This window comes from Leptodactylus fuscus, chromosome 11 (genome assembly GCF_031893055.1).
Source record: "Leptodactylus fuscus isolate aLepFus1 chromosome 11, aLepFus1.hap2, whole genome shotgun sequence".
NCBI lineage: Eukaryota > Metazoa > Chordata > Amphibia > Anura > Leptodactylidae > Leptodactylus > Leptodactylus fuscus.
In genome coordinates, this window is record NC_134275.1 from 28,292,192 (window position 1) to 28,316,749 (window position 24,558).

The 24,558-nt window shown below is 40.9% G+C and overlaps 1 protein-coding gene across 1 annotated transcript in view; it reads right to left on the bottom strand.

Annotated features, from left to right (window-relative positions):
* Positions 1 to 755: 755 nt before the first annotated feature.
* The window catches only part of LOC142185433 (kinesin-like protein KIF14), an 89,438-nt gene continuing 65,635 nt past the window's right edge, over positions 756 to 24,558 (bottom strand). The window contains exons 17-29 of the mRNA XM_075260864.1: positions 23,567 to 23,665; positions 23,374 to 23,494; positions 22,833 to 22,926; positions 21,029 to 21,164; positions 20,873 to 20,958; positions 12,697 to 12,746; positions 11,083 to 11,265; positions 7,803 to 7,990; positions 7,193 to 7,351; positions 6,000 to 6,134; positions 4,846 to 4,926; positions 3,034 to 3,181; positions 756 to 1,159 (exon numbers count right to left, since the gene is read on the bottom strand). Of these exons, the coding sequence (XP_075116965.1) occupies positions 756 to 1,159; positions 3,034 to 3,181; positions 4,846 to 4,926; positions 6,000 to 6,134; positions 7,193 to 7,351; positions 7,803 to 7,990; positions 11,083 to 11,265; positions 12,697 to 12,746; positions 20,873 to 20,958; positions 21,029 to 21,164; positions 22,833 to 22,926; positions 23,374 to 23,494; positions 23,567 to 23,665 (1,884 nt within the window). The remainder of the gene's footprint in view (positions 1,160 to 3,033; positions 3,182 to 4,845; positions 4,927 to 5,999; positions 6,135 to 7,192; positions 7,352 to 7,802; positions 7,991 to 11,082; positions 11,266 to 12,696; positions 12,747 to 20,872; positions 20,959 to 21,028; positions 21,165 to 22,832; positions 22,927 to 23,373; positions 23,495 to 23,566; positions 23,666 to 24,558) is intronic.

The window sequence follows — 24,558 nt, forward strand, 5'->3', positions numbered from 1 at the left end:
AGCTGGAGTTAGTATGTGTTAGCCGGCCTGTGCACAGCTCTGCAAAGAGCCAGGATTTAGTTACAGGACCAAGGAGCCAAAGCTATCATTGGATTGTGACTTCTGTGGACTTATTGTTATTACGGTTGATGTGACCGCCGCCGGCTACTAACTTTGTGGATTACAATAAATTGCTGTTGTCTCCCGACCTCTTGCGTCCGTGTTGATTCAAAAGACCATCCGGAGGAAGACGTATATCTTTGCTCCGTGACACTCCTATATATAGAAATAAATCAGTGCATAGCAACGTCAATGAGGCCTTGCAGATCACGACACGAATATAATCTTTATTATTGAGATAAATTCTGTAGAAGTACAAATTGAGAAGTGGATCATGAAGAACAATGAGCGGTAAAGCTAATTAAATAGTAACAAAGAGATATAGAATAGAGGAAATCACATGCAAGTGACAATATACAGTATATAAATACAATACCACATAAGCAATATGTATATATTCAATACCCAATTTAATGCAAGAATCTGGAGAACTACAATAATTTGGGTGAAGGATTTTCAGTTTTGTTTTTTTAATAGATCGTCTACTTTATTTAAAATATTTTAATAATTTAAACTAGGAATTTTTCATTGAAAGTCTAGAGGCTGAAATGTCTCCAAAGTGTGCGAGTGTCCATATGAACAAGGTATGGGTTATCCATATCAATATGTAGGCTTCTAAGTGTCTACAGATTATTACAGTAATTGAGATGGTCATGTTACAGAGTTCTTTTTCTTTCATGACTCATGTTTTCCCTTAGAAGGGCTTCATAGTTCCATTTTGCTATAGCCACTCTAACAGACTCTCGGCTTCCCCACATATGAATGCCGAGGTCAGCTCTAGGACCTCCAGGCAATTGCCTATTGTTGTTTGGGAGTAACATCCCAGAATTAAGACAATTAACACCTCCCAGCACCTTAATTAGCCGTAATAAATCTCCTCCTGAAGAATGCAGTTCAGGGACAGCTGCCTCAATCTCCTTCATCACCGATGACAGGCCAGAATCTTCTTGGTGGTCAGCAGTCTCATTGCACAAAGAGGAGAACCCTTTGGCAGACAGAGAAGCACTTTTGAAAAAGCCCTCCAAGTCCTGCTTCATTGTTAAAAAGTCCATGGATCCATCTGTAAACCAAAAAACACTGGTTCACATTATGTAGTTACCTCTGTAGGCATCATGTTAAAAGTTAACTAATGATGTAAGAGCCTATGGGTGGTCATAAACACAAGGTTAGTGTAGTCTGAACAAACTGGATTCAATAACAGATCAAGAGAGACCGATAGTCCTTTAATATTCCCACAATGGGGAAATTTCAGTGATACAGTTTCATAGATGGTACAGTAGTATATAACAAGAGAGAAACGCATACAAGCTCATGGCAGATAGAGAAATACTAGGAATCATAGCAACTAAAAAGAAAGAAACAGACACACTGCAGGATCATTTAGTTCTCTGTGTGAAGTGATGTTAATAATACAGCCAACTGTGGTTGGAGGACAAAAGGATGTGCGTCAGCTCTCTTGACAAATGATAACATGCATGATCCTTTCATATGACAGGATATGCAGTAAGTTATCCTATAGATGGCAAAACCTTACATGATTCTTTTGCTGAATATTCATGAGTCCTCCCACTCATTTCAGGCAAATGTGTTTGGTCCAAACCATATCGTCTTTATAATATAGCATCCAGTGGCCGCCAGAGATAGCTGGGGATTGTAATTGGGCCTCAGCAATCATGTGGGGGGAAAGTCAGCCTCATGACCCTTAGACGCAAGTGTCATGACATCAGCATACCCCACATGACCACTGAGCCCCCAACCAAAGGTCTCAGTAGTCCCTGTGATCCATTTACATAAATTGAGAGGCCTGAAATGGGTGCAGAGGAGTCCAGAAGAGCAAAGCAAAAGAGTTAGTTTACTCTCACCTACCCAAAATTTTAGGTTTGACAGAACACAAAACTGTTGGAAAAACTTGTCACTAGGGTTGAGCGATCAGGATCGGAAAAGATCGGATCCCGATCAAGTAAATTTCACGATCGGGTTCCGATCCCGCCTAAAAAAAAAAAAAAAAAAAGAACAGGAACGGAATTCCAATCCCGACCGCTCAACCTTACCTGTGCAGAACCGCTGCCGCTCCCCGGAGCCTCTGTTCTCAGTCTTCTCGTCTGTCATTCACATGCCCGCAGAGCGCCGTACGTGCCCCCGCCTCCCTAGGCTAGTGTTACAGATGCTTGGAGAAGGCGGGGCTTGCTGTGGCTTAGAGTGTGGGTGGGTACTGGGAGGGGAGAAGTGAGTGATGCACCGACGTCGCCCTGCCCTGTATCCACCTACAACTCTCCTAAGCAACAACAAGCCCTGCCTTCTCCCAGTATCAGTAACACTAGCCTAGGGAGGCGGGGGAGCGTACGACGCTCTGCCGGCATGTGAATGACAGAGGAGAAGACAGAGAACAATGGCCAGGAGCTCCAGGGAGCAGCAGCGGTTCTGTGCAGGAAACCGGACAGCAGGGGGAACCAAGTAGCTGGCTGATTTTTTTTTAATCACTACACAGCGGAGTTTACACGGAGTTTACACGAGCGCAGTTAAAGCATAATACAAGTGTATAGAATACACGTGTTAAAACACTCCCATTGACTTCAATGAAATCTTTTACACGTGTAAAAAACGCTCCAAAAAAATGTGATGCGTTTTTTACACGTGTAAAAAATTTCATTGAAGTCAATAGGAATGTTATTTTAACATGTGTATTCTATACATGTGTATTATGCTAAAATGCACTCGAGTAAACTCCGTGTGCACGGGCCCTAAGAATGAGCAACAAATTCCTATGTATGAGCACACCCTTAGTCTCTTGAAACATTAAAATCTGTCAGAATGCCAACATCCGGGACCCCACACAGAACTGATATTTATGATCTACCATAAAGGATAAGTCATCAGGATTTCAATCTCAGAAAACCCCATTAATCACTCTTAATAGGTGAATCAGTCTTATACCTGTCATATATTGCATACATTTGGCAGTAACCTCTTTCCAATCTAGAACAAAGCTTCTGAGATGGTGAGCAATTACGTTATAAAAGTAATGGAAGGATAGATACTGTGTGTAATCTTTGTTATGACTCTTCATAGATTGGAATTGGATCTATAAGAGAGAATTAAAAAAAAAAACCAATTGATATGTAATATAGGAGAACAATTCTGTTTCACATTTTCAGCAGCAAGTAATATCCCATTAAAAAAAAAAAAAAAAAAAAAAAAAAAAGGACCATAGTAATATTATGCTTGGTGAGGATCTATGCAGCGTTACATGGAGACTACGGCACTGTGTTCTGGAGTATATTACTACATATAACACTACTCTACAGCGGGAATGCCTGTGCTGCAAAGAGAATCTTCACACATTATACCAAAATAATTTACTCTCTGCTCTGCAGGTTTCCTGTCAAATTTTACAAAACACAGTAAAGTTTTCTGAGTGTTTGTCAGCTTCCGCTTCTACAGAAAAGTGTATAGAAGAAATGAGCTATAGCAGGTTGGGTAATAAAGTTGCCACCTACATTTCTTTTTTTTTTTTTTTGGGGGGGGGGGAGGGTTGGGTAAGAGCGTGAACATATTAGAGAGGAGCGAAGTTTGAAAAATTAGATTCGGCCGCTTCTCTGGATTTCCCAAAAATATTCTATTCTTTCCAAACTAATTTGTAGCAAATAGCGTTAAAAAAACCAGCCATTTCCTGGCTGCAGTGAGTCTGTATAGTGCTGGAGGACACTGTGCCTCGCAGTAACACACATGGGGAGACTGCTGTGGTAGTCAAATACAGTGAGTGAGTTTAGCACGCGCATGACAGTCTTCACTCTTAAAACCGCTGCACACTTCACTTATTTGGCCAGTTACGGGGCCAAAACTGACCAAATAAGGTGGGAACTCAGCTTTATACGTCAATGTTATTGCCATGTATAAACAACCGAGCAGAGGCTCAAGATCTTACTGTAGCATCAAAGAGCACACTCCTTTGACACCCTCATCTGCTGATTCCACACAGATGTCTACAGAACCTGTTCTAGCAAATGCAACAAAATCTGCAATAAAAAAGCTGTTTCTGCAACATGGGGTCTTAGCCTTAAAGAGTAGATTATAAGTGTGGTTTTCAAATGTGCTTTGCCCAATAAATGTAGGCACACAATGCCTTGTTACTGACAAATCTGTACTTCTCAAAAAACAGTTTGTGCAAACCATGCTTCAAAGCAAAAACTTCAATAGGTGTTATATGCATAAAGAACTGCTGCCTATAAATAAGGAAACATTCAGAAGAATTGAGAACTGTGCAGCTCTTCCTAGGAGTGGGCAACTTAAAACTATTCTAGGCAGTCCTGAAAGAGGTTAGAAAGAGCCCAAGCATAAAAGTATGAGACCTACTAAAGAGTCTACCAGCTGCAAAAAAACTCTAAAAGGTGAAAGAATGGTACTGATGCCCACATAAAAAAAAAACAAAAAAAAAAAAAAAAAAAACACATCCCAATTGTGCAGGGAGTAAGGATCTATAGGTTATTAAAATTTGAGGATTCACTTTTTCTTCCTGCAATGTGAATATTTATACCTTGTCCTTAAGAAAAGACGTGGTGTGTAGCAGTTTGCGAGTTATTGGTTTAGTTAGGTTGTGGTGAGCTATTGTGTCTTAGAGCACTCTATTAATACAGGAATTCTGGCAAATCTACTGGGATCACAGTTTCTTTCAACTGCATGCATGATGTAGGTTTCAGATATTTGTTTTGTCTGTACAAACTATATACACTGTATAAAATTGCTTACCCAAAATTGTCTGCATTTCTTCAGGTAACCTTTCAAAGATAGTCCAAGGGGCAACAAACATTTCCTTACATCCTCTGCCAACTAATGAAACAGTAGTGAGACACATATGCATGCCGTAAAATAGTAACTCCTTCATAATAACTCATTAGATATTATTCCTCAGTCACTTAAAAGGATATGTCTGCAACCAATAACCTTCATCTTTCCATTTTCAATAAACATTCTTCTGCAGCAAGTTATCAGGTTCACATTAAGACACTACTGCACTGTATGTTATTTTGCATGAGTGTCCAATCACTAGGACACCCCACAGTACAAGCAGAGTCACTGGATGTGCTCTTCGTACATGAATTGGACATAGTTTGACATTCAAATAGGCTGTGCCGCCATTAAAGAGGATCTGGCATATAAGCGAAGTGAAACAATCTGCAAACCTTTACAGGTGCCATTTCCCTCTAGCCTCCTTCGTCTGGTATCTGTTTCAGCACCCGATAATAGTGTTCAGTGTCAATGGAACATCAACACTATAAGCAGTGGAAATCACCTATGTGACAGCTCACCATTATTAAGCACTGCAACCAACCATACCGATTACAGGCAAATAAGGAAACATCAGACATTTTTCAGCAGCCACTATACAGAGAACAGAGCCAGGAGCAGATGGGGAAGTACGGTGCTTCAGTGGTCTACGTAGCTAGGAGAGTATTTTTGAATCCAGTACTTTAGTCTGGACGACACTAAGGGGGTATTCTACTGTGTTTGGGATACCAAGCGGGCATTATAATGTGAGATGAGCACTAAGGGGACAAGATACTGTGTAATAGGAACCAATTAAAGTATATATTGTGTGGGGGACACTAGAGAGTTTCATTATTGTGAAGGAGCAAGCAAGAGGGATCATTATCATGTGAAAAGTCTGTGCCCCACAAAGAGTACACTGAAAATATAGGGGCACTAATGGGGTGCCATTAGTTCCTTCTGTGTAACATGCAATTTTACTTTTTGGTGCACCAGACAAGATTGGGTAGTGCAAAGGAATCTGGGCAGGGTTAGAGGCATGACTTAATATCCGATAGTAGTGAACCTGCTAAACTGAATCCCAACTCTATACGTCATCAACACTTAATAGTTTGGGGTGACAGCTGGGTTAATACCTTATGGCTTTCCAACCAGGCTTTTTGGTACTGCCCTTCTAAAGAGAGAACCTCGTGGACCAGGAAATCAATCTGTTCTAGGAGGGAATTTTCACTTCCACTTAGGAAATTCTCTTTTATGCTAGGAGAGATGAACTGGTGAAAAACAAATACATATTACTCTGAAGAGAAAAAAAAAATCTGAACACCATGCACAATTTTTTTTTTTTTTTTTTTTTTTTTTTTTTTTTTTTTTTTTAGGCTACAGAATTTAATTTCATTTTATTTAGGACCTATCCTTAGAATAAGCCATAAATATCTCAGAGCACCAAGACGACAACAACAATTCACCAGATGTATATAAATTATATACATCTTTGGAGAATTTTTAAAAATTATTATTGAATTGCATCCAATATGGAAGAATTTATTTATTAAAAAATAAAGAACAGTTATTTTTTGGAGTAAGGAAATACTGCTTCTCATTGAAGAGACACAGCTGTGCATGAAAACTTATTTACTGACAAAGGGTGAAAACATGCAAATTCACTCAAAAAACTGGGTCTCCCTTCCATTAGAAATAGTTTATCCTTCAGGAAGAAGAAAGACAACATGAATGGACTTGGCTAAATTTCCAATAACAAGGTTTATGCAAAATTAGAAATTTGAAAGCCAAAATGTATAAACATATTGCACACCATGACATAGGAAAGAAGTCCCCATCATCTGTGAGTGCTCATTTATTTTCAGCATTTAATACACTAATTAGGCTTCCTACTGTCAAGTGGGAGGACTCAGGGGTGTAGCAATAGGGGATGCATTGATAGTGTTTGCTACAGGGACATGGACCCTGTACGGGCCCAAAAGGTCCTTCAGACACATAAAATATACCTCTATTCTAAATGGCACAAGGTAGGTAGGGGCCCCTTTACAGATTTTGCACTCAGAGGACCCACCCAACTGCTTCAGCCCATGTGACAGTAGAGAGTGCAACAAATGGGGTGATGAAACCAAATTCTATAGTATGGTGAGGACCAGAGGAGGGAAAAAACAAAACAAAACAAAACCCTTCAACTGATCCAGAAACCATGAAGCGGTTGACATTGGCGGAGATAGTAGAAGGTTCCTTTGAAGAAGCCTTCATTTGACCATAGAAATTGAACTATATCTTTTACAATATGGCACATAAATTATATTTGGCATATTTCCAGTACCTCTGCCTGCTCCAGGACACATTTTTCATCCACCCTCTGACTGACGTTGGGTTGCCTAGTGAGAGAGAGCTGGCCAAGCAAACTGGCAATGACGGTGACAGATTGGTTAATCTGTTTCTTGGACTTTTTCAACATTGAAGTGATGTCACATTCACAGCCCTGTGTAAATAAAAGGACAACTGGCATTAAACAAGACATCTGTGGCCGATCCACACAGTAACTATCTACCGAGTTCAAAATGAAGGTCAATTTGTATGAATACCATGCTATGTGACTGTGAAATAAAACTTTATATTAGATTCAAGTCAATATTAAGATAATAAATTCAGGGAAATGTGTTCAGAAGTTGTATCTTTTTATCTTAGAATAAGAGATCCAAGTGTTGCTTGTACAGCAACCCGTGAAGCTTGTTATAACTAAACCTTGCCATCTTCTTTGTTACTCACAGCGTGTCAAATTTATGAGCCACTCTTATAATGTCCTTTTTGTTGTTTTATTGCTGGCTATCAAACAACTCCTTTCAGAGCCATGGAAACCAAAAATACTTTGCCCAGGGATGTGACTCAATACGTGTACAAAACAGGGAGGGGGGGAATTGGCTGAGACTTACATGAAGGAGAAATGCCACGCTGCCCCCCAGCTTTTTCACTTCTGCAATTAAGTCCTGTTTGGGGTACACGGCCTGGGTGTCAGGGTTGCTGAGTAAGCCATCAATCAATCGGACAGAAACACTCATGTGGTTAAAAGCAGATGAGACCCTTATCAGATGTCTCTGGATGCTCACGTCACCACCTAGTTCTTGAATACAAGAATCACAAAAACATTAGCATACCGCTTGCTGGAACAGAAATCGACCACTATTCGGATTGAACAAAAACACACACACAAAAGGGAGATCTGAAAGACACAATGAAAGCAGGAAGCACGTCCATTCTATAGAGTAACACCAACGTCAAGCTTCTCTCACATTAAACTTCCAATAGCACAGGGTCATTTTCTTTCCAACGGATGCCAGCAAGGTACTACAATAAGGTCAACTCAAGTGATGCAAATTCTTCTGCCTGAATTGTAAGGTCTCCTACTTCAGAGTTTTACGTCTCCTTTCCAACAGTGTGAGCTTTAGATGGCCACACACCATCAGTAGCTGTTGGGCTCAGTTATTTCTTCTGTCTCCTCTATGAACGTTACATCAACTGAGTGTGCTTCTCAATTTTAAGAGAGGAGCATGATGCTGCCAGACACCGTTGGCAGTGTTTTATCTATCCTGAGAACAAAGGATTGGATATGATGAAATTCAACATGCTAGAAGCCTTCTTTCCCTTGCACAAACATATTGGGGGAAGAAGACCCTGGTCTTGCCGAAATCTGTAGGTTGGGACAAAATTTCCTCTAGTCTGAATGGATATATTTACACTCCCTTTGTTTATGCTCCATTCTATTTAGGCATTCTAATGTCAGTCTTCAAAAATTGAAATTAATAGAGACGATTAGATTGGTCACTGCACAAGAAAATTCACCCAGCCGAGTTACGGAAAGCATTCACAGAGCGATAACCTAGTCTGATCTGAGATTGGTGGTGAATTGCCATTCCATCATCAGCTATATGAAATCTCTGAGGGGAATTTATTAGACTGGCATTCTATACCGCAAGTCAATCCATTTTCCTTTTAGTACTAAAAACTGAGCCTGCATTAAGAAGATCTGGCCTCTTAAAACACACTTCTACCTTCCCCTTCCCCCAGGCAGGTCTGGAATTGAAAGAGGGCTTCTTGAAGAGGGAGTTCTGGGGGATGCTGGAACGACTGTCCTACCAAGCGAGAAGTAGAGCCCCGAAAGGAGCAGAAGTGCTGGGTCCGATTTGCCCCAGGAAAAAGGAAGGGCAACAACTGACTTCTTGGAGGTGGCGTCAGCATTCCATGAACGAATCCACACCATGCGACATAGTCACAGTGTTGGCAACAGCCTTGGTAGAACGGTGAGCCGCTTCAATGGAGGCAACACAGAGATACTTGGAATCATTCAGAATCTGATTGACAAGCAGCTGGTTGTCCCGGAGGGACGCCTCATTAGAGAGGCTTGCCTGGAGCGGTTTGACCCAGGAGACGCAAGCTTTGCTGACCCAATGGGCAACAAAGGAGGGGCGCAGAGAAAAGCCAGCCATGGAGAAAGCCGCCTTGGCAAGAGAGTCCACCCTCTTATCCGAGGAATCACTGAGAGAAGCGGAGTACGCCAAGAGCAGAATGGTAGCCTTGGAGAACCTAGCTATCGCAGGGTAAACTGCGGGAGGCTTAGCCCACTTGGGGAGACACTACTCAGGGAAGGGAAAAAACATCTGACTTCCTAGTAGAAGATAGAGGACTATTGGGTGAAGTCATTGTTCCTTCAAGATGTGGTCAAACGCCCTGTAATTGGGGGAGACCAGAGGCGGGCAGCGGAAGAACATGTTCTCTTGAGCAGTGGTATCAGGGTCCTCAGATATCTGAAGAGTGTCTCGGACCGCATGGATGAGCTCCCGCGTAGCAGCGGATATGGATGTGCCAGAGGCAGAAGCGTCCTCAGTAGAAACTGAGTGAGCAGGCGGATACAGAGTTCCACTTGTTGAAGAGGAGCCACGAGCTGAGGCCCCATCTGGGAATTGTCCAGGAGAAGTAGTGGTAGACCCAGACCTGTAGGAAGACTTCCTGGTCCTCTTGCTGGGAGGACTACTGGAACGGGAATTGGGATGGCACCCAGTGGCTTCCCTAGAAGCTGCCGACTGAACAGTGATCTGGGAAGGCAGCCATTCCAAGGTCTCCACCACAGACTGGTTAAGTCTGGCTAGGTTACCAATGGCCTGGGTAAGGGAGACCGCCCAAGCTGGTGAAAGGAGAACTGGAGAAGGGCCAAGAGGCTCCTGGGCTGGCTGAAATGAGCTGCAGAGTGAGCAGATAGGCTCAGACTGGCTGTCCACATGGTAACTTTTTCTTACAGTGGGAGCATGCATAAAACGTGGTATCACCAGAGGGAACCGAGGGGGGGGGGGAATGTCTCTTCGCAGGAGGACATGGCAGAGGGTCCAGAAAAAAAAAAAAAAAAAAAAAAAGGGGAATGCAGAAGGGTAGCCTACCAGTCCACTGGAAAGGATGACCAACTGCTGCAGGCAGGCTGCACCAAGAAGGATCCCACATACTGTGTCTCCATGAGAGAATGAGAAGAGTAGTGCAGAACAGGGGGAAAAAAAAACAAAAAAAAAAAAACTCGGTCTCTTTCACTTCCTGCAATCCAAACTCCTTCTGAGCAGAAAATCCAGAGGGGACCACCCAGGACAGCCCCCCAACCAAATGGAAGGGCTGAGAAGGGCCAGGGAGACTAGGGAGGGAGCAGGCCTAGTTGAGGGACCCACAGATGCTGGAGGGCATTACCAGTGGCCTGGGGTGGGGGATACCGATAAAAACCCATCCCCCACCCCTGATAAACGGGAGCCTCCCTCACCCGCAGGATGACGTCAGGACCTTGGTGTTTCTTGAGGGTGCCAAAGGAGGAGCTTATTTACTAAATGGGGGCCAAGGGAGAGGTAGGCTACAGTGATAAACACCCCCCCCCCCCCCCATGGGAGAGAACTCGAGAGTAGTGAGGGAAGGGATGCCCAGAAGTGCCAGGGACAAATGGCCAGAATAGAAGGGGGGAAGGGTGGACACTTCTAAGGTCGTTCAGATATATACCTGTATATAGCAGTACTTCCCATCTGTTTATAAGTGTTTAAAGAAAAAAAAAGTGTTTATATTGCAAAAAGCTAATCATTAGGAAACTTTTTTCCCCCTCAGGCAAGCCTGTCTCACATATATTCCATTATTCCCCAAATTATAAACATCACTCAGTACGAATACCACTGGGCCCTGGTATTTGCTCACCAAATTGCTCATATGCTTGTATAACATCATTACTTGATGTTAAGATATCATGAAGGTCAGCAAGTAGTTGAAGGAATAAGCCTAGACAATGGTCATCCTTGCCCAGTATTTCAACTTCAGAGGTCACCAGTTGCTTGCAGACTGCAGAGAAAATAGTACTGGGAACAAATGTATCTGTGTGCACTGTAAGACATAGAATGTATTTACATTTCTGGTCATAAATCACTAAAAAGGGTTATGGCAATTTATACAGTTAAATATACCACCATTGAAAAACAAACCTTCACAGCATTCACATCTCTTCATGTATAGTACTAGTGGTGTAATCGTGGAGGTTTAGAGTGGTTGGGGCTGCGACCAGGACCAGAAGCATCAACACTAGGAATGGTTAAAAGTTATCTCCTTTGATGGTTAGTAGTCTGTGTACTAGGATAAGAAGAGTTATGATACACAGCCTTCCAGCACCCTTCAAAGAAAAAGGTTCGTTCTGCAGACCTCTCCTCCTCCATAAGTACTAACAGGAAGTTACCATCACTTTCTGCCATATAATCGGGTGTCTTAAGCCGACTTCACAGTCCTATTCGGCACATAAAATACACACTGTATGTTGGTCGCATTTCCTGGACCAAACACTGAGCCGGGACCTGGACTCGTAGTATCACAGCTATCTCCCTTGCAGGAATACTATTCTGCACTGAAATACAGTAGTCCCATACGGAGGCAGACACTCCGTAGATGACTGTGATGCTAGGAGTACAAGTCCAGACTCCATGTTTGGTCTGAGAAATATATCTATCTGACATGCAATCAATATTTCACCTACCGAATACCCCCATGTCAAGTTCACATCATTTCCCTATTGATAACACATCCAAAGCAGATATGCATGTGTATAGTGGAATGGTAAAAATAACAGTTGTCATTCAAAAACATTCAGCCATCCTGTTTTATAACTTTATGAATTGCACTTGCCAGTCCTCTTCAGTCACAAAAATAATGCCCTTTGTATCACAGAAAAAATTTGAATAACCTGAAAAAACAAGTCATGGAAAACACATACCAACAAACTCAACATTTGTCCAATCATGAACCAGTAAAAATGGCCTGGTCATAAAGTAGCCACGTTCTTCATATGATGTACACCTCCGTTTGTTAAAGGGACTTTCCAGGCTAAATATATTGTTAAACCTATCTGAAAGATAAGTTACCAGTAACAAATCTGTGTGGTCATAGCTGCCGCCTCCATCAATTAGCGCTTCTCAATAGCTGATGGACAGAGAATGGAGCAGGAAGCAGATTGCACTGTTCTTTGTATAGTGGCAGAAATGAGACTCTTCAGCTCAATACCAGTCAATACCAGACCCCGACCAAATTGGTATTGATGACATATCCTTAGGATAGATCATTAATATTTTTAGCCTGGAAAACCCCATTAATCCAAGTTTCTAAACATTTTTAAAGGGGGTTTTCATATTCCATAATATAGGGGATGACTTACAGATAAGTCCAACCACACCCACCCACTGACGAGAATGGGGGGGGGGGGGAACTTTCATAAAGAAATTCTATGTATTGACATACTGTACATCATTCACATACATCATCCAATATTACCTTTTCCAATTAGTATGCCAGAAGTCTGTCTAGAAAGTGAAGTTCTTCCTCTGATGGATTTTAAACATAAAATAAAAAATAAAACAAAACAATATCAAATACAAGGGTGTATGTATTATATACAGTAGGTAGATCATGCAGTAGATATTGGACCATTTCTAGGCTGGTCAACCAGATCCCAATTTTCAACTTTGTTATAGGGTGCATGTACGTCATAGGGTTTAAAGGTAGGCTATCACCTCCCCAACCCACCCCAAAGTATAATCAACTGTCATTAAAATATTATTAAGCACATGATAAACATCATACCTGTGTTATGTAGGTCACACTTGTAGATTTGGAGAAAAAAAAAAAAAAGTTTGCCGTTTCTCACCATAGAATGAATAGAGTGGTAGTGCACCTGTTCCACTGTCACTCAATTCAAGTATGTGCACTCAGAATTGGTGGAGGTACAAAGGATACAGGATGAGCTGCTGATCAGTGGAAGACTGACCACTGGGAGCCCATTGATAACAATATTGCTGTTCCCCAGTGTAGTCTTAAATCTGTGACTTGTTTTCAACTAACTTTTGGCCTCTGGATCTAAAAATAATCACAGTTTTTGTCTATCACGTCAACTTTTTAAGCTACAGGATACCCATGATCCATGCTCGATTCCGCGGAGAGTGGTCACATTCTCATAAGGTGTAGAGAAAAAAAAAAACTCGACATGGTAGAAGAAAACTACCTACAGTTTTGAAACCAGCATGCGGTAACTATAAAACAGCTCTGAAATCAAACTCAACAGAGATTGTGTTACTAATTGTTCCCCAGTGTTATGAGAATGAGGGTCCCTTGTAACCCTGTCTAAATGAACCTCAATTGCACAGGTGCACCGAAACCCAACCCTATGGGACTGCCAAAGATGAGCATTGCACGTGGCCTCTTTTCTGCAGCCCCATGAAGATTAATGTAGAGTCAGTCTGCCTGTACAACCACAGTTTCTATTTAGAAGGGGGTACAAGGGACCCCATTCTCATGATCACTTTGGGGGTCACAGCAATCTGATCCCCTTGGATTGACTTAACACAAACCCTCTAAGGTGCCCAAACACATTCAATAGCTGCCAGCCTAACAATTGTTTGACCAATCAGCTATTCTCCTCAGCTCTCCCATATAATAATACTGGTATGAAAAAAATGACGACATCACTTGCACATAGCAGTCATGAGCTATAAGCGGGTTCTCCGGTCACAATCAATATCAAGCCTTGGAACCCGAGGGGACCCCAAAAATCCCTTTATCACATAAAATATACCACTATTCTAAATGGCACAAAATGGGCAAAATGGGTAGGAGGCCCATTACAGATTTTTCATTAGGGCCCAGGATTTTCAAGTTTCATCTGCCTTCTTTACCAGCATATGAGCTTTTCTGCTTTGGGTCCAGTGATTCTTAACTCTGGAGGGAAAGGGGACCAGGATTGTACAACAAAGCACCAGAGATCGACAATCATACAGTTTTATAGTACATGCAACCTAGACACTCCCTGAGTTTTCTATAATAATTCTTCAATAACCCCTTTAACCCCTTAGAGACCCAGCCCAAAAGTGCGTTAAGGACCAGGCCTCTTTTTTGAAAACTGACATGTCACTTTAAATGGCAATAACTTTGAGATGCTTTAACTTACACAAGTGATTTTGAGACACTTTATGTAAGTGGTAAACACTAATCAATATTTTGTATTTATTTATAAAAAAAAAAAATAGGAAATTTGATGGAAATTTGGAAAAAAAAATATCAAAATCTGAAATTCTCTGCTTTTCAGGCAGATAGTCATACCACCCAAATACATGAATAAATATTATCTACCATATCTGTGCTTTATATTGGCATCATCTTTTGATTAGCTTTTAATTTATTTTGGACGTTAGAAGGCTTACAAGTGAAACAGCGATTTTCCAGATTTCCAGGAAAATTCCCCAAACCAATTTTTTAGGGACCACTTCAGTTCTGAAAGGGATTGTAAAGGCCTATATAATAGAAACCTCCGTAAATCACCCCATTTTCAAAACTGAACCCCTCAAATAATGCAAAACAGCATTTGGGATGTTTGTTAACCCTTTAAATTTCACCTCCATATTTTTATTCTTATGAAATGCTTAGACATTTAACTGTGTTTCACTTACATACATTCATTTAGACCTAAAATTAACACATTCACAAAGGGTTAAAGGAGAAAACGCATCTGGCAGTTTATTGTGCAATTTCTCCAGTGCACAGAAATACCCCACATGTGAGTGTAAACTGATTTTTCGGCAGACGGCAGCACATGGAAGGGAAGGAGCGACACTGGATGTTTGAACAGCAGATTTTACTGGAATAGTTTTAATACGCCATGTCTCATTTGCAGAGCCCTTAGAGTACCAAAACAATGGAACCCCCCAAAAGTGACCCCATTTTAGAAACTACACACCTCACAGAATTCATCAAGGGGGATAGTGAGCATTTTCGACCCTACAACCGTTTCACAGATTTTACTAACATTGGAATGTGTAAATGAAAAATGACTAAAATATCACTTTATCCCCAAAGTTTTCATTTTCACAAGGGGTTAAAGGCGTAAAAGCCCCCCAGTTTGTTAAACAATTTCTCCTGAACATGGCAATACCCCATATGTGGTCCTAATCTGCTGTAAGGGAACATGGCGGGGCTCAGAATGGAAAAAAGCACCGTTTGGCTTTTGGAGGGTGGATTTTGCTGGAATATTTTTCAGGTCCCATGTCGCCTTTGCAGAGCCCCTAGAGTACCAATACCATGGAAACCCCCTTAAAGTGACCCCATTTTGGAAACTACACCCCTCATAGAATTTATCTAGGGGAAGAGTGAGCATTTTGACCTCACAGCTGTTTCACAGATTTTATTAACATTGGGACGTAATAACGAAAAATTACTTTTTTTTTCCCAATAAATTGTCCATTTAGCGCCATATTTAAAATTTTTGCAAGTTAAAGAATTAAAAGTCCCACATAGTTTGTTACACAATTTCTCCTGAACACGGCAATACCACATGTGATCATAATTAGAGATGATCGAACAGTAAAATGTTCGAGGTTCGATATTCGTTTCGAGTAGCCCCTCAATATTCGACTACTCGAATCGAATATCGAACCCTATTATAGTCTATGGAGGGAAAATTCTCGTTTCAGGGGTAGGCAACATTCGATCAAATTATACTTACCAAGTCCACGAGTGAGGGTCGGGCTGGATCCTCCGTGAAGTCTTTTCCGTGCAGCGTCCCCGCGGCGTCTTCCGGCTCTGAATTCACTCTGCCAGGCATCGGGCCTGGGCAGAGCCAACTGCGCATGCCCGCACTACAAGCCGACATGCGCAGTTGGCTCTGCCCAGGCCCGATGCCTGGCAGAGTGAATTCAGAGCCGGAAGACGCCGCAGGGAAGCTGCACGGAGAAGACTTCTAAAGGTAGGAGAAGAACCAGCGTTGATTGGCCGACTGTATAGCATTCGACCAATCAATGCTGATTCTGCATCGAACTTTTACATTCGAATAGTGGTACTCGATCGAGTATGAGTATTTCGAATACCGTAGTATTCGATCGAATACCTACTCGATCGAATACTACTCGCTCATCTCTAATCATAATCTGCTGTATGGGAACATGGTAGGGCTCAGAATGGAAAGAGCGCCATTTGTCTTTTGGAGGGCAGATTTTGCTGGAAGAGTTTTCTGGTGCCATGTCGCATTTGCTAAGCCCCTAAAGTATCAATACAATGGAAACCCCTCAAAAGTGATGCCATTTTAGAAACTACACCCATAAAGGAATGTATCAAGGGGTATTATGATTTTGAGACTAAAAATGCTTCCCAAAAATTGAAAAATGAAATCTTTAAAGAAATATGCCATTTCGGTGCCCAATACGTTGCACCCACTTTGTGTTGTCAGAGACCTGCACTCCTAAAACTATTAAGTGGGCCGTCCTGAGGGGCAAAAAAATTATATATGTATGTGGGTATGAACTGCTGCTTGGGCACAAAGCAGGGCTCAGAAGGGAAGGAGCACTGCGCTTTTTAGCTTTTGGGGTACAGATTTAGAGGGACTTTCTGGGTGCCATGTTTATGCAGAGCCCTGGAGGTGCCAGTAAACTGGAATTCCCCAAAAAGTGACCCCATTTTGTAAGGGCAATTTTAGGGTCACTGCAAAAGTGTCATGGCATCCAATAATCAAATCATCTAAGTTTGTGCTCCAAAAACCAAATAAGCCTTCTTTCCTTCTGTATCCGGCTGTGCCCCAATATCAGTTTATACTCACGTATGACATTACGTCCGTTATCCTGGGTACACCATACATGAGGCATAAAGTACAGTTTGGGCACATAGCAGGGCGCAGAAGGGAAGGCGCGCGCTATGCGGCTTTTTGAGTACAGATTCAAATGAACGCCATGTCATATTTGTAGAGCCTGTAAGGTATCAGAAAAGTGGATTCCCCAAAGGAGTGACCCCAATTTGAAAACTGCACCCATCAAAGAATTTCAGGGGGTGTAGTCAGTATTAGTATCCCAGACGTGACTGCACAGCGGATGGTGAAGAGGGAATATATAAGCGGTGCGGATTACATTGGGAACACCAAATTTCCTACTATGTCCCACTAGCTCCTATGATTGGGGGAGTCACTTTGGAGGTCACTTCTGATATATTTTTTCGCTCATAAACTGTAAATCTGGGGTGTCCCCGATATCCGCTCGCACAGCTTATATATTCCCTTCCTAATGCAGCTAGTTGTGTTCTAATAATTTGGGGGATTTTTTTGTCTTCACATTACTAGATGCTATATTTTCTTTATTTTTCTGGTGACGTCGCCATATAAAGGCTCATATAAAGGCTTGTTTGCGGAATGAGATGCATTTTGTAATGACACCATTTTTGGGTGCCTACAACTTATTGAATACATTTTATTAACTTTTTTTTCTAGCATTGTTTTACCTTTTAAATTTTTCGCCATGCAGCATACAGTATAAGTAAAATGTGACCTTTATTCTGCAGGTCGGTACAATTACGACGATACCTCATTTATATTATTTTTTTTATATATATATGTTACTAGTTCTGCGGAACAAAAAAAACATTTGGGGACATAAATCAATGTTTTTTGCATCGCCATCTTCTGAGAGGTGTAACATTTTTATTTTTCAGTTGACAGGTTGAGGTCTTATTTTTTGCGGGACAACTTATGCTTTTTTTATTGGTACTGTTGTGGGGTGCATATGACTTTTTTGATCACTTTTCATAGCATATTTTGTAAGGTGAGATGGCGAAAAAAATCGCTACGTCCGGCGGGTTCTTTCCATTTTTTTTTTCCGTCATTCACCGTGTAAATATTGTTTTAGTTTTATTGTATAGATTGTTACGGACGCGGCGATACCAAATACGCATTGTTTTTATTAATTTTTAGTTTTTTTTTTTTTAATAATATTCGTTTTCTATAGAAAAAAGGGAATTTGGGGGGCTTTAGAACTTTATTGTTTTAAAACACTTTTTTTTCCACTTTTTTGTGTGTCCCTATGGGACACTTGGATCAGTGATGATTTCATCACTAATCCTGTATTATGCGCTGTGAGACACAGGCTGCTCGTGTCTCACAAACAGCACAGACTCACTTCCAGAAGACCCAGCAGGATCAACCAGGTAACGGGGGCTCAGGGCAGCCTGGGGTCACTAACCAGACCTCAGACTGCATAGTAGACATACCGGCACCCCTCCAATTTCGCCACAGAGGGTGTCGGGGAGTGGGGGAAGATCGCGGAACCCTTTGTTTGCAGTGGTCATGTTTGACCATCGCAATCAAAGGATTAACACCTTCGATCGATGAAAGCACCGACCGAAGGTTATGAAAAAGGGTGAGAGCCATCGGTAACAGCTCTCACCCGCTTCCAATTATGCCCGCTCAGCTAGTGAGCGCTCCATGACATAGTATTACTTCATGGTGCGAGAAGTACCTAGTGCCCATGAAGTAATAGTACGTCTTGGGTCGTTAAGGGGTTAAGGTCTTTTAATTCAAACCAGTTTGTGGCATTTGTAAACCTTTTGTGTCACTGCTCCATTTTTTTTTTCAGAGCAAACAGTGAAGAAAAAAAATATAAATAAAAATGTGCAGATTTTTCTCAATTCTGAGTGCTAGAAAGAAAATTCATTCATATGTAGCCTGCCTGATACACAGATAATTCATTACAAGAGTTGGATTTTCACACATCACAATGCTAACAGTCATAAGAGGGTTGTTTTTCCCCAGAGGTAAATAAGGTAATGGTGGAGAAAACATTCCTGGAGTTTCATCACTACCAAAGTGAATTGACAGGGGTTTTTTTTTTCCCTCTTGTTGCTGATATAACTGAAGCTCTAATCTCACCTTCACAGACTGTCCTCACTGTGCCCACTATGCACTGCCCAAATATGCCCAAATCACTGGTAAATAGCTTTCTGTGACAGGTGTATTGTGTGAGCAGTATCAGTAATCCACAGCATACACACACCACAAACTGGTATGTAAAAAAATAAAGCTACAAAGAAAAACAATGCCGTATCCAAATCCTTGCACTTAGAATATATTCCAAGTTGCATCCAAAAATACCTGGTGTTAATTCTTCAAAATTTTTAAAAAGACTTTAAAATTATAAATTCTAATAGTCAAAAAACCTTCAATTTTAATCTATAGCATACAAGCTTGTATATTTGCTGTTCACGTTAACTTGATAAGCATCAGAAAAATTATAAAATAGGAGAAAAAAAAACCCAAAAAACCCCAAAAACACACCACTTAGAAGAACCTTAAGAGATCGCAATTTCTGAGTCTAGATGTATTCACCACTAAAATGACAACACTGCCATCTGCAGATCAGAACCGGGTATTTAAAAACGCACTGAATTATATTTCTACACAGTGCCAACATATTCCACAGCAATTAGCAAATCCTAACTATATTAGAATATTAGTCACTTTATAGCGCTTCTTGTATATTTTAAAGGGTTTGGCCACTTTCTGACCAATATTGTGAAACCAATGTTATTCTTAATAACAAGATGCAAAATTTTCCAATATACTTTCTGTATCAATTCCTCATGGTTTTCTAGATCTCTGCTTGCTGCCATTCATTCCGCTTGCTCCCAGTGGATAAAAATCAATCCACGGTCATGTGATGAGCACAGAGAGGGCACAGCTTGTTACCAGGCAGATGACCATGGACTGATTTTCATGACAATGACAGCAAGAAGATATAATTTTTCTCTATGGTAAGATTGTAATGTTTTTAGCAGAGATCTAGAAAACCATGAGGAATTGATACAGAAAGTATATTGGGAAATTGTAGAATTGTTCATTATTCAAACAACAACATTGGCCTCTTTGTTACACTAATTTTATTTCTTGCTATGAAAACCCTTTTATTGTCACCACTCTGTTTTACACGTACAACACACTAAAAGTAAATAACACCAGGCAGTGATGAGTTCACATCTGTGTTGGAGTCTCCATTTTAAGATTCCGATGCAGCGACCACTGAAAATTTCAAGACAAAAAAAAAAAAAAAGTCCTGCAAGTACAACTTTCAGTTAAAACAACGGACACCTGAGTGAGCCATTATAGTCAGTGGGAGCACCATTAAAGTCTGTCTGTCCAATGATGGACGAGAACAATGGACTACACAATGGTGATGTGAACACAGAGTAAGTGACACAATCAGTAGCACAGCTAGGGATGTGTTATGAAGAGTCGCAAATGCACTAGGCACTGGATGTTATGATGCACCAATAAGTCACGGCCATCATTTGTAGATGTAGAGGTTGCAACTAGAGACGAGTAGTATTCGATCGAATATCAAACAACATTATAGTCTATAGGAAAAAACAGGAATGTTGTCCCAGTTTCCATGGAAACCCAAGTTCGACACATTGGATCCTCCAAGTTCCAGAAGTTGCAGGACGAGGAGCACGAGGAGGTTTTTGCATTGAATTCAATGGAATTTCCCCACGTGGTATTCCACCGACTGATACGAGTATTGGATCGAATAGTCGTATTCGATCAAATACTACTCGCTCATCTCTAGTTGCAACAACAAGTCAAGATAGCCCAGTTCCCATTCTGTAATAAATCAGACCATAATGCACGTGAGCGGAACATTATACTTGCCTTTTTGGTGATGGCTGTTTGAGTTCTACCTCCCATGTATCAGCGGGGTCATAAAAAAGGTCATCACCACTACAGTCCAAAAGCCCCTACAAAAATAAAGGTATCGTTTTATACGTGGATATAATGGAAACAAGTACCCCCGTCCAGCAAACTTACATGGTACAGCTCTCTCATGCCAGCCAGCTTTTCTTCAAACTTTTCGAGGTCCCACAAAGTTGATATACCCAAGTTTGTGTTGGAAACTTTAATGTACACAACCTTTTCTTCTCCATTCAGAGCAGGTGGATCATACCTGTGAATTAACATAGTATAATGGGGATACAAAATGGCGAAACAATTGGAATCTGAAATCCCAGTAGTATATGTCGACGAAGGTCTAGGAATTGAATTAAGACTATTAAAAGGCACACTGCAACAAATCCTCTTACATGTTACATAAGAGAGTCAAGTCCTAAGAGCCCATTTTATTGACCTCCACCACTTCCAAGAATCTAAGTATGTTCTGTCTCTATGAAGAATGGTTAATAATGGAAACAGTCAAACTGTCACATGAATTCCATAGCCAATCGCCAAAACTGTGGAAGGGCATTTGCTTTGTGTTTACCAATCCCATAAACCAAGGAAAGGACAAGACCCATTTGTACTTTTAGCTGTATATAATCGATAACTTAGTGGTCTTGAAATGTTGGACCAAGCTACAAAGAAAATGCATTCAGAAAACATTTTTCCCATAGAAAAGTTTTCTTTTGGGCCCACTTTTGTTACCTATGGGTGTGATGTAGTATGGATTTAGGCTAAGGACCCACGGGCCGTAATCGCAGCGCTAAAGCGCTGCAGAAAGAACTGCGGCGTGAACGCACTGCAGTTCTCTCCGCACCGCTTTTAAGAGAAAGTTCACAGTTTTCCTTTGCGGACTTTCGCTTAACATATCTACGGGAAAGCCACCGGCGTTTCCGTAGATATAATTGACATGCTGCGATTTGGAAAGCCGCAACGACTTTGCAAGTCGCAGCGTATCCATGCTGCGATTTCTTCCGCAAAGTGAGCATGGGATTCACATGAATCCCATCCACTTTACCTGCACTGTAAAACGCCGTGATCTTTCCGTTTATGTCCCGTGGGGCTCCGGCCTTAAACATACAGAGTGAATTCCACCACATCCTTTGAGATTTAGATGATATAGGTGCACCGCATGATGATATTGATTCCTTGATATTTATTTGTTGTTTCCCCAATCATATCTACTGGAGGGGTCACACAGTATTGTAAGTGTGGCTGATGTTTTTGAGGGACATAAGTTTTAAAGATGCCAATAAAAGTTAAATTTTAATTGTTTGTTTTGGGGGACACCTCCCTTTCCCTACTAGTATTCTTTTCTTCCTGGCATTCAGGCCATGTACATTACATATATATTTCATGGGTAGGAACAGGTTTATTATATACTGTGAGAAGGTCACAGGCAGAGTGCTGGAGTCCAGCTATATCAGGCCCAGGTTTCTGACATACTGTATGTGTGGTCCAGGGCAGATCTGGAGTAGGCCTCAGCCCAGGTGTAGATCCTTGGCTCATTACAGGGTCAGAAAAAGGCTGCAGATTCTGCATTGTAGTACAGCTCAATGGAGTGAAAAGGAGGTGTATGGTTCTGTCCTGTAACCCTGAGTTCGGTAAGACAATATGGTGCTCGTTTTGTTCATGTGGCTGGAAGTAAGCCACACGTATAGTTAGGTTATCAGTTCTTTTCCCAATGATAGAGCCCCTTTAATAATAAAAAAATTAAAAAAAAAGAAGAAAACCTCTGGGAAACCCCTTTATGGCTGGGGCCATACATTGCAAAAACTCTAATTTCTATGAAAAATGCAGTGGGAAAAAAATGAGATGTGTTCCGATGCAAATTTGTTTTGTATTGCTGCGTCTTGTTAAGTGGGACCTTAGCCTTATATTTTTAGAATTGGGCCATCACCTGGAGAAGATAGTCTGTTTATTCAGGCTTTTGCTGATAGTATTTGCTTCTTGAAGAGTGATGGAAAGCTGCAGGGCCGTCCACTGTTCCTGTTCTGAAAAACAAAAATGGCTTAACAGAACAACTGAAATGCACAATGGAACAAAGCTCAACAAAACATCCAACTTTACTAAATAGTTTGAATTTCACTACATGAGAGTTTAGTTTTCTCTCTTTAGGGGGCTCTGTGCTTGCAATCTTTTTTTTTTTTTTTTTTTAAATAAATAAGCGTTACTGAAATTTTGATCAGATTACTGGGAATTGAACAATCAGCAGTGATCTAGGAAGCAGTCCTGTATCAAGTGTTCATTTCTTTTGCAGTGCCACCATAGGAAATCTCTTCACAAAAGACAGAAAAAGCCAATGGAAAAGTTATTGAATTTTTTTTTCCCAATAACTTATCATTGGTTTTAGTTGTCCTCTATTATAAGGTGTGATGTTGCAGCATTTTAACCAACTGCAGAATTTCAAGTTAGCCGTTTCATCTGTAGCTGCCACTTACTTTCGGCAGATATACTTTTTTTCACTCTGTACTGCATTTTTTCCATCTGTTTAGCGAGACTCTCCTTCTCCAGCTCTAACTCCTGTATGAGCTTGCTTTGCTGTATGGCTATTTCACCAACCTAAAAAAAGCAAGAAATTCTAAGCCATTCTAATTGGATGAGGAAATGTATGCTTACTTTGGGAAGCATTACCTGGATGGACGAGCCGGATGGAGGGAGGAGGTCTCTATTGCTCATGGCCTTATCCTTCTGGTTTCTTTTGAGGCTGTTTCTCCTATTCTGTTCTTCTTCCTGCGTAGACAAACTATACATTGTGACTGTATAGGCTTCACACTACTGCCGTAGAGGCTATACTAAAAGCATGTAAAATATTTGTTGACGTTGCACGGGTTCAGTTGAGTTCATTAGACTATTCAGACGTGTAACCCCCAGAGAACTTTAGCAGGTCGTAGTTCTTAGGGTCTTCTTAGGCAACAGTGCTGAGATATGATTGCTACTCCTGCAACTCCTATAGCTACACCCTTGACATCATCTATATGTATCTGCTAGTATATCACTACAGAAGGAGGGGCTTTAATTGTGCATCTGACATTCTGAAACAACTGGAGTTTGTATGTTCTCCCAGAGTTTGCTTGGGTTTCCTCCAGGTACTCAGGTTTCTTCTCACATACCAAAAGACACAAGCTCAGTTTAGAAATAAAAAAAAAAAAAAAAAAAAAAAAAAGTGTGTTTGGTAGATATGAGGAAGTGATTTGGGTTTAATAAATATATATTATATATATATATATATATATATATATATATATATATATATATATATATATATATATATATATATATATATATATATATTCTCCACACTTTTCTATGTTACTCTAGGTTCACATCTACGGTTTCTGTTCTTTGGGTCCAGTTTGGGACCCACCCACTTTCCGCCTGAAAAAAATGCAGATAAAGTCCTGCTTTTCTGCACCGCTCTGCATTTTTCAAGAAGATTAGAGGATGAAATGCCCAAATGTAAAGCGAGCACTGGTATGAATACAGCCTTAGTCACAAACATTCGGTACACATGGCTGTCAAATGGTCTTTCAACTTTAATGTGCATGGTGTGAGAAGGTGACAAGCAGAGTGCTGGAATCTCGCTATATATATATTAAATTATGTGTGGTCCAGTGTGGGTCTTG